At 43.8% G+C, this 17328-nt stretch overlaps 1 protein-coding gene across 5 annotated transcripts; it reads left to right on the forward strand.

The window, feature by feature from the left end:
- The first annotated feature begins 10846 nt into the window (after positions 1–10846).
- On the forward strand, positions 10847–17077 carry LOC100278719 (uncharacterized). 5 transcript variants are annotated; one of them, XM_020540448.3, is made up of 10 exons: positions 11085–11432; positions 11548–11608; positions 11715–11818; positions 12019–12793; positions 13227–13421; positions 13514–13616; positions 14265–14908; positions 15443–16147; positions 16346–16527; positions 16741–17075. In XM_020540448.3, exons 4-10 carry the CDS (start codon positions 12170–12172, stop codon positions 16796–16798), a joined length of 2511 nt encoding a protein of 836 aa, XP_020396037.1. In that variant the 5' UTR covers positions 11085–11432; positions 11548–11608; positions 11715–11818; positions 12019–12169; the 3' UTR covers positions 16799–17075. The 5 variants fall into 5 exon arrangements, with proteins under 5 accessions (XP_008651276.1, XP_020396037.1, XP_035816397.1 ...); XM_035960504.1 differs by having other exon boundaries at positions 11715–12793; XM_020540447.2 differs by lacking the exon at positions 11715–11818.
- Positions 17078–17328: the final 251 nt, after the last annotated feature.

The raw sequence follows: 17328 nt of genomic DNA on the forward strand, positions 1-17328 counted from the left end.
GGGTACCACGACCAATGATGGCGTTGTAGGGGTATTCCATGTCAACAATATCAAACACAATTTGCTCAGTCCTTGTGTTATTAACAAATCCGAAGGTTACCGGCATGGTAATCTTCCCGAGTGCCACAATCTGCCGCCCTCCGAAGCCACAAAGAGGGTGCGTAGCATCATGAATCTTGTCTTCAGGCTCTTGCATCTGTCTGAAGGCTTTGGCAAATATAATGTCAGCTGCACTGCCTGTGTCAACTAGGACATTGTGAACCAGAAACCCTTTGATCACACAGGAAATGACCATAGCATCATTGTGAGGATAGTCCTTGAGCTGAAGATCTTCCTGAGAGAAGGTAATCGGAATATGAGACCATTTTGACTTAATGAAGGGTCCCTGCACTCCAACATGCTGTACTCTTCTCTGAGCCTCCTTCTTCTGCTTTTTGTTAGCTGGCTCTGAGCAAGAACCGCCTGTTATCGGGAGCACCAGCTTCGAAGCCGAAGCAGCTCCAGCTTGGGTGTTGAACGAAGCCATCAGCTCAGAAAGGTGGAAGTGAGTTGACCGGAGGTGGGCGCCAATGTTGGGGACTTGTTCTCAAATGCTAAGAATTAAGAACAAGGCAACACAAAAAATGTTAAGTGTTAAGGTCCTTCGTCCTCCATAACGATATATCCCTTCGGGATATAAAGCATCTCGGACGAAGGTTACGAAGGACATACCTTCGTAAGCATAACAACGAAGAATGAAGCATTCACATAAATCATAGAATATGGAATAAACATTTAAATATTGTCATAGAATTATCTCTACTTGTATTAATGAATATAAATGACTTTGAATTACAAATGTACCTTCGGTCCTGCAGAAGGCAAAAGTACAAGCGTGATGTGAAAGCAAATGACAGGTTCACGTGAATAGTACAGAGGTACTGTTCATCTATTTATAGGCACGGGTCGCAGCCTGTGACAAATTACAATTATGCCCCTTGCGAAAGTTTATAGCATTGACTCAGACCTATATGTATAAAAAGGTCATTCTATCTCTATGTCGGTTTAAAACGCCGAAGCTCCATGAAAAGGGACCTTCGGCCATCTCTTGAAGACGACTTCAGCCGAAGCTGCTTCTTCGTGTGAGACCTTCGGCGCACCGAAGCACGACCCCAACAGCGACGGGTCCGAAGAGGTCCATATGCAACAGCTCCAGGGGTCTTGATGTGGTCATCACGTTCTTGCTGTGATGAGCATTTCCCACTTATTTACCTGCTTGACAAGCTGCACAAGGTCTATCTTTTTCGAAAGTCACATTTGTTAGACCTAACACATGTTCTCCCTTTAGAAGTTTGTGAAGGTTCTTCATCCCTACATGTGCTAGACGGCGATGCCACAGCCAGCCCATGCTAGTCTTAGCAATTAAGCATGCATCTAGACCGGCCTCCTCTTTTGCAAAATCAACTAAATAGAGTTTGCCGTCTAGTACACCCTTAAAAGCTAATGAACCATCACTCCTTCTAAAGACAAACACGTCTACATTTGTGAATAAGCAATTATACCCCATATTACATAATTGACTAACAGACAATAAGTTATACCCGAGCGACTCAACTAAAAACACATTCGAAATGGAGTGCTCGGATGAAATAGCAATCTTTCCTAGTCCTTTAACCTTGCCTTGATTCCCGTCACCGAATATGATTGAATCTTGGGAATCTTTGTTCTTGACGTAGGAGGTGAACATCTTCTTCTCCCCCGTCATGTGGTTTGTGCATCCGCTGTCGATAATCCAGCTTGAGCCCCCGGATGCATAAACCTGCAAGGCAAATTAGGCTTGGGTTTTAGGTACCCAACTCTTGTTGGGTCCTACAAGGTTAGTTACAATAGCCTTAGGGACCCAAATGCAAGTCTTATCTCCCTTGCATTTGGCCCCTACCTTTTTAGCAATTACTCTTTCATTTTTACATGAAAGAACAAACTTAGCATTGCAAGTATGAAACATAGTGGTAGATTCATAAAACACTTTCCTAGGAGCATGAGACACAAAATTTCTCCTAGGCCTACCATTAAAATTGGAACTAGACACAAACATGGCATGTGAGTCATAAGCATTGTAACTCCTATCATAATGAACATTTCTAGAAAACTTCCTATCATGATACATAAAAGCATGGTTCTTTTGACTACTATTTGCCATAGGGGCCTTCCCTTTCTCCTTGGCGGAGATGGGAGCCTTATGACTTGTTAAGTTCTTGGCTTCCCTTCGAAAACCAAGCCCATCCTTAATAGAGGGGTGTCTACCAATAGTATAGGCATCCCTTGCAAATTTTAGTTTATCAAAGTCATTTTTGGTAGTCTTAAGTTGAGCATTAAGGCTAGCCACTTCATCATTTAATTTAGAAATGGAAATTTAAGTGTTCACTACAAGCATCAACATTAAAATCCTTACACCTATTGCAAATCACAACATGTTCTACACAAGAGCTTGATTTATTAGCTATTTCTAACTTAGTGTTTAAATCATCATTAACACTTTTTAAACTAGAAATAGTCTCATTGCAAGTAGATAATTCACATGAAAGCATTTCATTTCTTTTAACTTCTAAAGCAAGAGAATTTTGTGCACTAACAAATTTATCATGCTCTTCATATAAAAGATCCTCTTGCTTCTCTAACAATCTATTCTTCTCATTCAAAGCATCAATTAATTCATTGATCTTGTCAATTTTAGTTCTATCTAAACCTTTGAATAAGCTAGCGTAGTCTACTTCATCATCACTAGACTCATCATCACTTGAAGAAGCATATGTAATGGTACTTCGAGTACTTACCTTCTTCTCCTTTGCCATGAGGCAGGTGTGATGCTCGTTGGGGAAGAGAGCCAACTTGTTGAAGGCTGAGGCGGTGAGTCCTTTGTTGTCGGAGTCGGACGAGGAGCAATCTGAATCCCACTCCTTTCCAAGGTGTGCCTCACCCTTCGCCTTTTTGTAGGTCTTCTTCTTTTCCCACTTTCCGCTCTTTCCTTGTTCCTGGTCACTATCATTATCGGAACAGTTAGCAATAAAGTGACCAATCTTACCACACTTGAAGCAGGAGCGTTTTCCCTTAGTCTTGCTCTTGTTGGGATGCTCCTTGCGACCTTTGAGCGCCGTCTTGAAGCGCTTGATGATGAGGGCCATTTCATTCTCATTTAGCCCGGCCGCCTCAACTTGTGCCACCTTGCTAGGTAGCGTCTCCCTGCTACTTGTTGCTTTGAGAGCAACAGTTTGAGGCTCGTGGATCGGCATTGGGCCATTCAACGCCTCATCAACATATCTTGCCTCCTTGATCATCATTCGCCCGCTTACAAATTTTCCGAGTATTTCCTCGGGCGTCATCTTGATGTACCTAGGATTCTCATGAATAGAGTTTAAAAGATGAGGATCAAGGACAGTGAAGGACCTTAGCATAAGTCGGACGACGTCGTGCTCCCATAGCTCCTTATCTTGTTGACCAGGGTCTTGAGCCTATTGTATGTTTGAGTCGGCTCCTCTCCCCTGATCATCGCGAACCTTCCTAGTTCGCCTTCCACCAACTCCATCTTGGTGAGCATGGTGGCGTCGTTCCCCTCATGCGAGATCTTGAGGGTGTCCCAGATCTGCTTGGCGTTATCCAAGCTGCTCACCTTATTGTATTCTTCCCTGCATAAGGATGCGAAAAGAACAGTAGTAGCTTGTGCATTTTTATGGATTTGTTCATTGATAAACATAGAATTATCCGAACTATCAAATTGCATTCCATTTTCTACTATCTCCCATATACTTGGATGAAGAGAGAACAAATGGCTACACATTTTGTGACTCTAAAATCCGTAGTCTTCTCCATCAAAGTGTGGAGGTTTACCAAGTGGAATGGAAAGCAAATGAGCATTGGAACTATGCGGAATACGAGAATAATCGAAAGAAAAGTTCGAGTTAACCGTTTTCTTTTTCTCCTCGTATTCGTCGTCCTTTTGAGAAGAGGAAGATTCGCCGCTGTCGTAGTAGACAATCTTCTTGATGCGCCTCTTCTTATTTCCATCCTTCTTCTTTTGACTCGAGTCGGAGTCATTGGCTTTGTCGTCCCTTGGCTCGTTGAAGATGGACTCCTTCTCATTGTCGTTGACCACCAACCCCTTTCCCTTAGGATCCATCTCTTCGGGCGATTAGTCCCTTTCTTGAAGAGAACGGCTCCGATACCAATTGAGAGCACCTAGAGGGGGGGTGAATAGGTGATCCTGTAAAAACTTAAAACTTAAAGCCACAAAACTTGATTAAGAGTTAGCACAATGAAATCAAGTGGCTAAAGGAGAGCTCTTGTGAAACACAATAGACACAGTGAGAACAAGCACAAGAGACACGAGGATTTATCCCGTGGTTCGGCCAAGTATAACACTTGCCTATTCCATGTTGTGGCGTCCCAATGGACGAGAGTTGCACTCAACTCCTCTCAAGTGATCCAATGATCAACTTGAGTACCACAGTGTTCTTCTTTCTTTTACTATATCCCGTTTGCGAGGAATCTCCACAACTTGGAGCCTCTCGCCCTTACAAATGATGATCACAAAGAAGCACGGATGTAAGGGAGGGAAAAGCAACACACACAAGTCTCAAAAGCAACAGCTCAAACACGCACACTAGTCATAACTTGAGCTCTAAGTTCACACACGGAGTTCTCTACTCAAGAGGAGCTAAAATTGCTATCACAAAGAATCAAATGCGCTAGAATGAATACTTGATGCTTAGAGATGATCAAAGAATGCTTGGTGTACTCCTCCATGCGCCTAGGGGTAGGGGTGGATAACGAGACAGCTCGGCTCGGCTCGTTCGAGTTCGAGCTGGCTCGTTAAGCTAACGAGTCAGCTTAGCTCGGCTCGTTAAGGTAACGAGCCACAGAGTCAGCTCGGCTCGGCTCGTTTACGAGCTTGAGCTGGCTCGTTTAGCTCGCGAGCCAGAGCAGAAAAAAATAAAATGTACATAATAATTATTTTTTAGTTAATTTCAAACTAATTTAACAATAGAAAATAGTAATTATACTCATAGTTTCACAAACCACGTCAATATAACACCAAATTAGCACAATTCATCACTCATTAATCTACAATTCACATACATGTTCATCAGTTTAACCCATAATTATATTTGCATAGACCAAATTAACACATAGACATAGTTTATTAATCATTGTTTTAATTAATAAGCCATAGACACCTCACATATATATAACATGTTCATCAATTATTCTTTAAATAATATGCATATAGTTTCGTTTTGCCGGAATATGGTAGCTCGTTTAGCTCGCGAGCTGGCTCGTTAACGAACCGAGCTGGCTCGTTAAAGAACCGAGTTGGCTCGTTAACGAACCGAGCTAGGATGTCAGCTCAACTCGTGAAAAAATTCAAACGAGCCGATCCGAGCCGAGCTGACCATGAACCGAGCGAGCCAGCGAGCCACGAGTATTTCGTCCAGCCCTACCTAGGGGTCCCTTTTATAGCCCCAAGGCAGCTAGGAGCCGTTGAGAGCAATCCAGGAAGGCAATTCTTGCCTTCTGTCGGGTGGCGCACCGGACAGTCCGGTGCACCACCGGACACTGTCCAGTGCTGATTTCTTTCCTATTCTGGTGCAGCCGACCGTTGAAGATTTGGAGCCGTTGGCGCACCGGACACTGTCCGGTGCACACTGGACAGTCCGATGCCCCATCAGACCATTGGCTCGGCCACGCGTCACGCGCGGATTGCGCGGCCGACCGTTGGCGCAGTCGACCGTTGGCTCACCGGACAGTCCGGTGAATTATAGCCGTACGCCGCCGACGAATTCCTGAAAGCAGCCTTTTCACTAGAGCCAGCCTGGCGCACCGGACACTGTCCGGTGCACCCAGTCTGAACAGCAGTTGGCTGTACACAGCCAACTCTTTTTTCCTTTTGTCTTTTCTCTGATTCTAGCACTTAGACAAATATGTTAGTACACATAAACCAATGTACTAAGTCTAGAATCATACCTTTGTGTTGATTTGCACTTCTTCCACCATTTGGCATAGTTTCATATTTAAACCATTTGTGTTGGCACTTGATCACCAAAATAATTAGAAATGGCCCAAGGGCACATTTCCCTTTCAGGGGCGAACAACGCTGTTTTCCTGTCAGATCGGTCAGTAAAGGGGCGAAGTGACTGCGGTCACTTCGACCTTGCCGACTGAGGCATGCGTGTCAGGATAAGGTGTCAGGCGATCCCCGCATTAAATGTGCATGTGATACGGTCGGTTGGGAGGGCGATCCGGCCGAGGTCGCTGCACGACAAAGTATGCCCAAGCTGGGCTTCAGGCGAGCCAAGGGTGCGCTCACTGCCTGAGGAGGCCCTCGGGTGAGGCATGAATCCGCATGGGACTACTGTTCCCGCCCGAGGCCGAGGCTGGGCTCGGATGAGGTCGCGTCCCTTGGCAGACGAGGCCCTGACTTGAACCGCGCTTTATCAGCTGTTTATGGTTTGCTCTGAAGATGTTTTTCCAGCCGCGTTTAGGAGTGTTGGGGGTACCCCTAATTACGGTACCCGACAATATTTAAAGCACCAGTTTCAACGGTCATATTGCGCCATATTTTTACAAATAACTCCTCACATCTATCTTAAATTAACCTGCATCCCCATACACACAACTTTCATGTCCGTTCGGCCAGTTAGTCAGTCGGTGTAGGAGGTGGGGTTCAAACCTAAGCCCTGATGGAAGGACGGGAGACACTAAGTGAAGTCGTCTAACCAGTAGAACATCATGGTCAACTATTTTTAATATTGAATATAAATTGTACATATGTATATACGAGTTTTGTAAAATAAAAAAATATAATCGTGTCGGGCCGGATCAGCACTACGGGTCGAGGCTACGGCCCAAACACGACACAACGATGGTGTCGGGTTGGCCCAGTCACTATTAAATGGGTCGTGCCCCGGACCAGGCCGCCAGACACGACCCATTTGGCCATCTATACCTCCGCAAGATAATGATGATCCTCGTCTCAGTTGCTGCCACCTTGTTTGTCATCCTGCTTCTTTTCTCTCCCCTCATGCCTCCTCGACAGAGGGCGTGGGAGCAGGCGCCTCCTCCCCGTATTCGTCCGACACCAGCCCTGACACCAACTCGCGCAGTGGCTATTGCACGTCCACGAGGGTGTTTCACAGCATGCACGCACCATCGTTTTCGCTGTCGTCAGACGTCCCGTTCATCTTCCCGGCCTTCGCCCTGTTCTTCCTCCCCAATCTGCTGCCCCTGCTCACGGTCGCAGTCGCGAGCCGACTGACGCTCGTCGACGCGGGTACGGGCGAGTCGGTCTTGCTCCTGGCTTTTCTTCGTGCGTGTCGTCGAGGAGGATACGATGGTGCCTACCACGCTTATGTTATCTTGGCGATGACGAGTCCAGATCTGAGATATTGGACAACCAAAGCCTGTAGCGCGGCAGCAGTCGGCATATGCTACGGAGTTGGTGGTGGTGTTGTGTCGCCTTAGCGGGTCTAGGGCTGAAAGGAACTCACATTCTCTCGCCCTTTTCGGAGTGACGCCTGGTGCGGGTCCCTCTCGATTTGGAGCTGCTCTGGTTGGGCTTCTTTCTCCGCTTGCGTGCTCTCTCCCTTTATGTATCTAGCGGTATACTAGCTATGTCGCCTCCAGATGTCCATGTCTTCGTCGTGTCCTTCTCCGACAACGAACATGTATGACTGCCTCTTCCCTTCCTGGTCTACGAAACCTTAGAAGTGGGGGAGGCGAGGGATGTGGTCTCTGATTTGCTGCCTGTGGTACCCATTCGATGGCTCGATATCGACTGTCTACATGGTCTTTCCTTTATCACGATGTCGACTCGCTTAGTCAAATAAAAAAATATGCGGAGAGCAGAGACAAACAATAAAAAATATTGAGATCTTTTTGGTGGATAGTTTACGTGGGTATTGTTGTGAACCGTTGCAACGCACGGGCAACCGACTAGTTTGATTTAAAATTGGAGAGAAATGAGGGAGAATTGAGAGTCTCCAAATGACGAGTTATGCAAGTACGAATAGTCCTTAGCACCGATTTGAAAACTCAAATTTCATTCAAATTGGAGAGAACTGAGGTAGAATTGAGAGTTCATACTTAAGCGAAAGCTTTATCTATATTCTAGCCCTTAGCTACATGGAAAGTGAAGCCCTCAAATATCAAACCCTTTTTATACCGGGAAATTTTGATTTTTAGGTCGCTTGTCATTGCCACTCGTCAAAGTACCTCGATATTCGTTGCACTCACTTATTGACCTATCTTCCTTTGATCCAATAATTCGAAATACCAATTTTACCCTCCTGATACCCATACCTTGCGCTGGAGATTGGAGAAACAAGCACTACTGAAGCACAAACATCATTTCTTAATCCCTATTAAACATTTTCTTCTATAGAATCTTGTTCATGTTATTTGGTTGTCTCAATTTTAGATCAGCTGTTCTTAGAAATCTTGACATGGACTACCAACGCCACATCACAACAACAAATGAAACCTAATTTATATCAAAGTGAGCTCCCTCGATCGTGATTTGTGAAGATGTAGGACAACTGCAGACATTACGCACATGACCATGCCATGGGGTTCTTGTTCTTAGACTCCACAATGTAAGTCTACATCATTAGATGCACTGTTGCTAGCTTATTATAATGCTTTCTGGTGAGCAAACCGTGACATGATTTTGACCGACTTCTTGTAAACATGCTACATATTTTGACTAACAGCACCAGGCCACCAGAGAGCGAACTGTTGCGCTCCAGTAGCGATTTTGCTCTAGTCTCCAGCAGAAACAGAGACGAACGTTCGTGTATCAGTAGGATAAAAATGGCATTTTGAATTATTGGATCCAAGGAAAACAGGTCAATAGTTGCAGCGGGGTATTTTATCAACTATGTGTTGCTTGTGGTGCAATTAAGCGAGTGTAATGAATGCCAGGGCATTTTAGCGAGTGGCAACGACAAGCGATCTAAAAATCAACTTTCCCTCTATATTGCTCTACATCTCTTTTTTAATACAGAGGTCCAACTACTACTATTTTTTCATAATTGTTGTATCATACACAAGTACAACTTTAATGTGTCACAGCAATGAGTGTGACATGCCATTGTGGCAAGTATGATTGTCCATACCATAGAGTATGGTGTAGCTAGTAGCTATTGAAGGCATATGTACGACATAGTGCTCATTCGTACACATGCCGCCTAATATGCACCATGGTGACACCTTTGACTGCTACATCAACTCACACAATAAATTTGATAGATGAAAGTCTTGTCTTAATCGATCGGTGCCATGTGCCATTGACCAGGTCGAAGGCGCGCTTGGCGCCGGAGCCATGCCATCTAGGATCATCCTGCCCTGGACACATTTTACGAAGTATCAGGGCTCTAGTGTAAGGTCCCACACTCATAGGGCTCCAAGGCTTTGATGCCTACTTTAACCATCTTCACCAACCAGCAATGTGTGAGACAATAGTCATGTCGCACGATTCTAAAATTACAAGGGTCATGTGATGCTTTAGACTCTCTTTAATGTTCTCCTCTATATCCCCCTTATATCACATTATCTCGCACGCTAGCAAACGCTCCCCCTTTATCTCCACACGTGCATCGGTTCTCCCTAACTCCTATACCCACCACCTCCATAAAATATCATTTATCATACCTATTTATCATCCATTACCATTTTTACACAACTAACAAAAAAATGTCGTGCCCCAAAAACAAGGGAAGGGGGCGTATGTCACCCCCACATCTGGTAGAGTGGTGTTCAATGCGCTACCGATGTAGTGGTATGGGAGGGTGTAGGTGGCAACGTTGTGCGGTGAAGGAGAACAACTGTAGCCCCTATGTTAGGAACAGTGCTAAGGGAGGGTTAAACATTGAACACTGTTGTGTATGATAGTTGTAAGAATGAGAGAGAAGGACACCTTAAATATATGGTGTGGTTCCATATTCTTTTTTCCTCACTACTCTGCACAGTATCTTGTACTTGTCATCAAACACTCTCTCTCGTAGCTTCTGCCAACCAACTGTAGTCAATATATCCACTGATCCATCGCGATGCCATGGTAGCTACCTCCCTACCGAACTCGTTGCTGAGCAAGCAGATCATGAACTAGGAGAATTTAGATAAGGTGTGTCGGGTCCTCCCTTGTCGCCAGCCTCAAACAATATACGTATTGTGATGATTCCACTGCGCATGCCTCAAGAGAGTGTGGGAGAGTACATATTCTACTCATTCGTGATGGTGAGGACTATCATGACTGTTCCTTCATATCATAGAGTACTACGACCTTCAGATCAGATACTTCAACTTTAACTTTATTCTTGCCTGTATAAGATGTTTGTAGGAGTGAGGTCCTCTGAACGTAACACTTATTTATTCTGTAGATGTCAAATAGTCGGGACTCGCTCAGGGGTTAAGGGATACTACATCCGTGGAAGGAAGGGAATAACAATACAGTCCTTAAGGCTATCTCCAACAAATTATCTAACATCATATATATATTCAAACTTTACTCTAAGAACAGTACATCATACATCATACGGTGCAAAAAAAATAGTGTTTTTACTGCCGAGGGTAATCTGCTTCAATTCAGCATAAGCCGTCGCTGTGATGGAACTTTTGAATTCCAGGCTGGGCTCGAATGGGCCGGTATGTGACTAAAAGATATGACTCCACGGGCCCGTCCTGCCAGCCTTTTTTTGTCTAGCCCGCTGGCAGCTAGTACCCGCGAGGCCCGAGGTCGCAAGGCCCTACCTCCATCGAATGAGTTCGAAAATACTTATGTCTCTTGCCCGTGGGCCCGTACCTTTCGTCACAATTCACAACACGACTCCCGCGTGCGCTCCCGTATCTGTCTTGTAGTGGCAGAGGATTCAAACTAGCGAGCGAATCTCCGGGCACAGTCACTGATCCGTGGGCCGAGGACCCTGTGGTCCTCATGCCAGTTACAGAACCACGTCGAAATCCGAATCCCGGCACCCAAAAGCGCGAAAGCTGCCGCAACTTGCCACCTCGATCGAATTAATCACTGCTCCGCTCACGACGTTCCTCTCTATGACAAGTGGGGCTTCATTCTCCACGTGACCCACATGTCAGCGCGAGAACGGCGTGGGTGATACGCCTCGGAGGCAGAGAGGCCCAGGAGGACTGAAGGAGTTGGGAAGACTCAAGTGGTACTTGTTCTCGGAGTTGGCGCTCTCCTTCTCGGCGTGGGAGAGAGAGAGAGAGTGAGAGACACAGAAAGGGAGAAAAAAGTGTAGAAAGAGAGAGGAAGTGAAGGGAGCCCAGACAATTCAAATCCCTACTAGCCGAGGGCCGAGGCTTCCGTTTGAAGACTGGGCGTGCGGTCCTCCTCCGGGCGGGGCTCTCGCGCGGAGAGATCTCCGAGCATCCTTGCTACTCCCGTTGTACGTGCTGTTCCTCCCCAACCTCTCAACCTGCGTGGCTTTTGCGGCTGCTTAAAGTCAAGTGTGTGCCCTTGTTCCGCTATGCGCTTTAGTTTCTGTGAGGTTCCTCTTGTAGGTACGGCACGCGGGAGTGGGGATGGAACCGGCGATTTCAAAAATTTCCCTCCCACCCAATGGTTGGTGGCAATAGTGTGCTTCGTTCCGTTTTTAGGCTACTCTTGCATGTGATTTTGTTTTTCGCTTGGAGGTGCCCCGATTGCTCTCTGATCTCTAGGTTTCTAGGGTTTAATGCGCAAATGGCGTGCAATGCGGCAGGTGTGAGCGTGAGATACGGGCCTGGTGCTGCTTATCTGAAGTTCACTAACGCTTGGTTTTATTCTGTTTCGGTACATTTCTGAATCGAACTAGTGTTCATTTGCGGAAAATTTAGCTCTCAACTGTTGGCTAAGCTCCAATTGGATCTTGGTGTGGATAATCTGATTGTTTTCGGGCTCAAATTTGTCAATGTCTTACTGAATGCTCCAAACTTGTTGTCTTCCAGGTGTATCTGATTTCTTATTCGAATCATGTATGTTTTGTGTTTTAGATCAGGTAAAGGGATGGGTGGGCAAGGTACAGGAAACACTGTCTCTGTTCCCCTGCTAGGGAAGGCACTGTCCCTCTCCTTGTAAGTTTTCCTGTGAGCTCTCTGCTGCTGTTCAAGGAGCTTTATCCGGTGATAGTATCAAAGCACCAAGATGAAGTCCAGCGCGGTTACTACAAAGGGCAAGGCTATATTTGAGCTCAAGCACAAGCTGGTACAAGCTGTTAACAAGATTGCAGACAGAGACACTTACCAGATTGGATTGGATGAGATCGAGAAGATGGCGGATACCCTGGCCCCTGACATGATTGGCCCCTTCTTGTCATGTGTCATTGACACTGATGCTGAGCAGAAGAGTGCAGTGCGGAAGGAGTGCATCAAGGTGATTGGCACACTGGCACGACTACATGGAAACCTATTGGCACCTCACATGGCGAAAATGGTGTCCAGTGTAGTTAAGCGCCTGAAGGACACCGATTCAGTTGTTAGAGATGCATGTGTTGACACTTGTGGTACCCTTGCAATGTGCGCCAGAAGTTATGGGGATGGTGGTGCAGCGTTGGTGACATTGGTGCGCCCCTTGTTTGAATCACTGGGTGAACAGAATAGGTATATTCAGGCTGGGGCAGCACTGTGCCTGGCCAAGGTTATAGATGAGAGCAATTACTTCCCTGGGCCTGTGCTCCCGCAGATGCTTGTTCGTGTTGTTAAGCTGCTCAAGAACCCCCACTTCATGGCGAAGCCCGCTGCGATTGACTTGATAAGAAGCATTATTCAGGTTTGAACTCTTGCTTTGGTGTAAGCAATGTCAATCCACTAAAACCTCTTCACGTGTAAGCACAATTTCACATGTCTTCCATGTTATACAGATTACTTTGCATATTCATCTGACCTTGTAATCTGTATCATGAGAAAGAAACATTCTTCTGTGTAATACTTGTTATTTAATTAATGGTTAGTCAGATTGGAAATACTGCAATCTTTCTACAAATTTGCATGCCTTTCTTGCTTCAAAAAAATTAAGGTTCATGTGTTGCATTGCTAGATTGATGGGTCACTAATATATGGTGTAAATTCAACAGCACCTCTTAATGTCTTTCATGAAGTACAGTAACAATCTTCATCTTCAGTTCGATTTCATAGCTTGTAACTACCAATCTACCATAGGATCTTACATTGTGTTAGTCTACTTATGCACCCCTATTTTTCAGGCTGAAGGTGCTTCCACAGAGCAGGCATTATCATCAGCTCTAACAAGTATTATGGATGCGCTGAAGAGTACTGACTGGAATACAAGGAAGGCTGCCTCACTAGCTCTTTCAAGTATTGCGGTCAGTTCTGGGTATTTGGTTACCTCTTTCAGAACTTCCTGCCTTCGCTCCCTTGAGCGTAGTAAATTTGACAAGGTATTGTATCTCTTCACTCCCTTGCACCTGTGGAATTTATGCTGTAACATATTTCCTTTTATGTTTTATTGACTTAATGCCTCCTATGATAGGTAAAACCGGTACGTGACACCATTATACATGCAATTCAGCTGTGGAAAGCTATTCCAGGGTCTCATACTCCTGAACCATCAGAAGCTGGGTCATCAACAAAAGGTACAAAATATGTTCATGTAATTTACATTTAACAGTTGATATTAAGAAAAACAGACAAAACACTGTTTGTTTTCTTGATTTATTTCAAATCCATTAATCTATATTTTATAAAAAGTTAACATGCATATATCTTTCTTGTTTTTCTTTAAAAAAATATTACCAAAATAAATAGGGTAAGCTAATCAGAACTCACATGATGTTTGTGTATATATAAGCAACACTCTTCTCATTTGCCATCTCTTCCAAGATTAAGCATCTTAATTCAGAGGTAATCAACTAAAAGAATCAAATATGAGAGGGTCCTTAGTACCCCTTAATTATTTACACATATTTAACTACAAAAGTATTCGAGTTGCTGATGAGGCAGCAATGTTATTGCTCTTAGATTTTTTTCGTGGATTCCAAACTTTTCTTTGTGAGTTCTATTATTAAAAAAATGTGAGTTTAAATGGCTATAAAGAATACCACAATACCATTTTAATACCTTATGCTTTGTGATTAACGTGTAATGCTGCTAGCTAATGAGATCCTTCTACTGTTTCTTTTCACATGTCCTCTTTATTGTTTATGCATTTTGTCTTTACTCTTTAGTTAATCGCAGTCACTAACTCAGCTTATTTTCTATTGTCCATCAATGTCTTCTAACAGAGAACTACTTTGGAGACCATCATGACGCCAGAAGTATACATGATGGAGGATCAAGAGATACTTCTTTTAGGAGAACAGATCATGGGCCTTCTGTATCTGTTATCAGTGGTAGTTCTCTCAGTTCAGCAAAGCGGAGGTCTCCTTTATCTATTAACAAAGTAGCCATAAACAATGCTGCAAATTTGCAACGGATGAAGACTGGTGATTGGCGTGTTGAGGTGTCAGTTCCAAAGCAGAGTATGATACCGCTGGTTAATAATGACGAGAAGGGATCCAGTAAAGCCTGCAGCCTAAAAGATACAAAGAGAAATGCATATGAAAGTGTTGATGTAGACAGTAAGTTTGACTATGACATTGTAGATGATAAACAAGAATGCTCCTCTGTGTCAGAAGTAGCCAGCAGGAGTTTTGAGACAAAGCATGTCACTACTGCTCAGGAATGCACTGAAGATTGTGATTCAGCAGAAGTTACAGAACAATGTCCCAGGGGTCGAGAAAGTAAGAGCATAGGCTCAACAATTACAGATGTTACTACTCATGACACACATAGTTGTTGTCTGAATACTATGAATGAATTGGCCCTTGTTAGGAAGCAACTTCAAGAGATGGAGAGGAAGCAAGCAAATTTTTTTGATTTGTTGCAGGTAACTGTCATGCTTTGAGTTGTGAAGATATCGTCAATTTGATTTGTGTCTATATTTACCTAATTATGAGTCGTATATATATATATATATATATATATATATATATATATATATATATATATATATATATATATATATATATCGATCAATGTGGTAATAGTGTAAGTTATAATGCAAGGCTAATAACTCCAGCTATATGGATGCATAATACCATTTCAAATTAGTTGCAGTTCTTCATTGTGCACTTTATGTTCTTATGCTAGCATACAATATTGTTAAGCTTCTTGGTTATTTATGATCTGTTGTCCTATTTTGACATGTTGCTTTCCTCAAGCTCTCCACTTGCCAATTTAAGTAAAAATGGCAGTGCTTATTGATAGTAAGGATGATTGTCATAAAATTCTGCCAAGTTTTACCTTTCCACTGCATCATGTAGGAAAATCTGTGCACCATCTACAAATTCATATGAAGAGACCATGTATGTAAAGAAGTGAATTTATATATTTTTTCTCAAATGATCCCCCCTCATTGTAGGAATTTATGGCCAGCTCAGCAGAGAACATGTCAGTGCTAAATTTGAAGGTGCACAACTTGGAGAATGCTGCAGACAAAACTGTATATACAATTACTCAGAGCGAAAGCCGGTATCATCTTCCTGGCTCCAAGCATTTTAAGAACCAAAGCGTCTCTTCTTTGCCTAGGCTTTCGACTTCTACACCTAGATCATCTATGGATGTTAACTACAAGCCACCACCAATCTCAGAGTTGAAACATGAGAAGTGGATGCGTGATCTACCATCTCGGGGCTCAAACATGTGTTGTAAAGAGGGAGCTGATTTTCGAAAGGATCATGTTCGCAGTAAAGTTAGGAAGCTTGGGCCTGTGAGCTTAGAGGGTAACTTGGGAAGATGTGATCCAAGCTCAGCAAGAAGTCGAACATCAGGGGTTAAAGGGACTTATCCAGTTTCATTTACCAGTTCCTGTGAACAATCTGGACTGCGAAATGCATTGTGCACCTCAAATCAACCTGGTGAGTTTCAAGATACTGATGGCATGGAACCTGCATACATGGAAGCCCTGAACTGTGGTGATTATGATGATCTGATTGACCTAATGGATAGAACTGGACCAGTTCTCGAAAAGTTGTCGTGTGAGACGACAAATGAGCTTTTGAGGGTTATAGCTGAACAATTTCTTAATAAGAAGTTCTTTGACTTGGCACTGCCTTGGCTTCAACAGGTAATTTCAATATAATTTGTTTTACATATTAGGTTGGAAGTTGGTCTAGTCCAGGACTATATATGTAATCCGGAGCTTACTCCTTTCATGCTTTGCGATCCAACAATTGTATCTGGGTATCCGTTATCTTTCAGTAATGAGTCTAACATAAGCTTGTGGAGCTTACGTTGCCACTTTGATTTGCATGTGTTGTCCCAGTTAGCAGATTTAAGCACGATTTATAAGCCAACTCAACTTTTTGCATCTGTGAGAGCACAAAAGGAGTTCCTTTCTGCATTGGAGGAAGCTGCAACGGGTGGATCTATGGAACCAGCCTTGAGGATTGCAATTGCACAGCTCGGATTTAAACTATCCAAAGCTTTTGAGGTTGGCCCATGCAGGTAATAAATGTTGCCCGCTGTTAACAATTTAAATTTTGTTAGCAAGGCTTCTTAAGGCTGAACTCACCTGTACAAATAGGTGGACGTGCAAAACACTGTTATGTCACTTAGATAGGCCAGACTTTGAAATAGGCGGTGAGGTAGGCATCCACTGGTGAGCTCAGCCAAATATGGAAGTCTTGTGTTACTGACACACCCGTTCTGTTTTTGCAGGAAAATCTCAGCCAGAATGTGCAGAGAAAATGAAACTATCATGACCAATGCAATGTGAGATGTTTCTTGTCTAGTATATGCTCAGGCCACGAAAACAGTGCTTTAGGGAGCTTAAGTTAATTTCTTGTAGCAGCACAACCTTTGTAACTTGTCGTATGATCTGTTTAATTAGCGTGTGAAAGGCTAGAAGATTTCAATAGAGGTTGATAGTTTGGTAGTTTAAAACATGCGTGCTTTGGTTCTCTACTGTAGGACTGGAAACTTTTGCTGTGTAGCAATGTGGCATGACTTATGTTTGGTGCTTTCAGACGGGGCCGTACAGATTTTTGCTTGAATTATCTCACTCTGAAACACTATCGTACCTAACACAATGCTTACAATGGAAAAGAAATGAAAGAAAAAAAAGGATAAAATAACGGAAGCTGTTTGTCAAAGCAAGACAGCAGATTCTGTGCAGCGCTACAGCATTCCAGTTCCAGTGTGTGCGTTATATGGGTAGGCGAACAGATTGGAAGGAGCTTGTTGCTGCTACTGTGCCATTGTCATCATCATCTGTTGTTGCGGCTGGAGCATGAAGGCATGTTGCTG

The sequence above is a fragment of the Zea mays genome, chromosome 7 (assembly GCF_902167145.1).
Source record: "Zea mays cultivar B73 chromosome 7, Zm-B73-REFERENCE-NAM-5.0, whole genome shotgun sequence".
Classification (NCBI taxonomy): Eukaryota; Viridiplantae; Streptophyta; class Magnoliopsida; order Poales; family Poaceae; genus Zea; species Zea mays.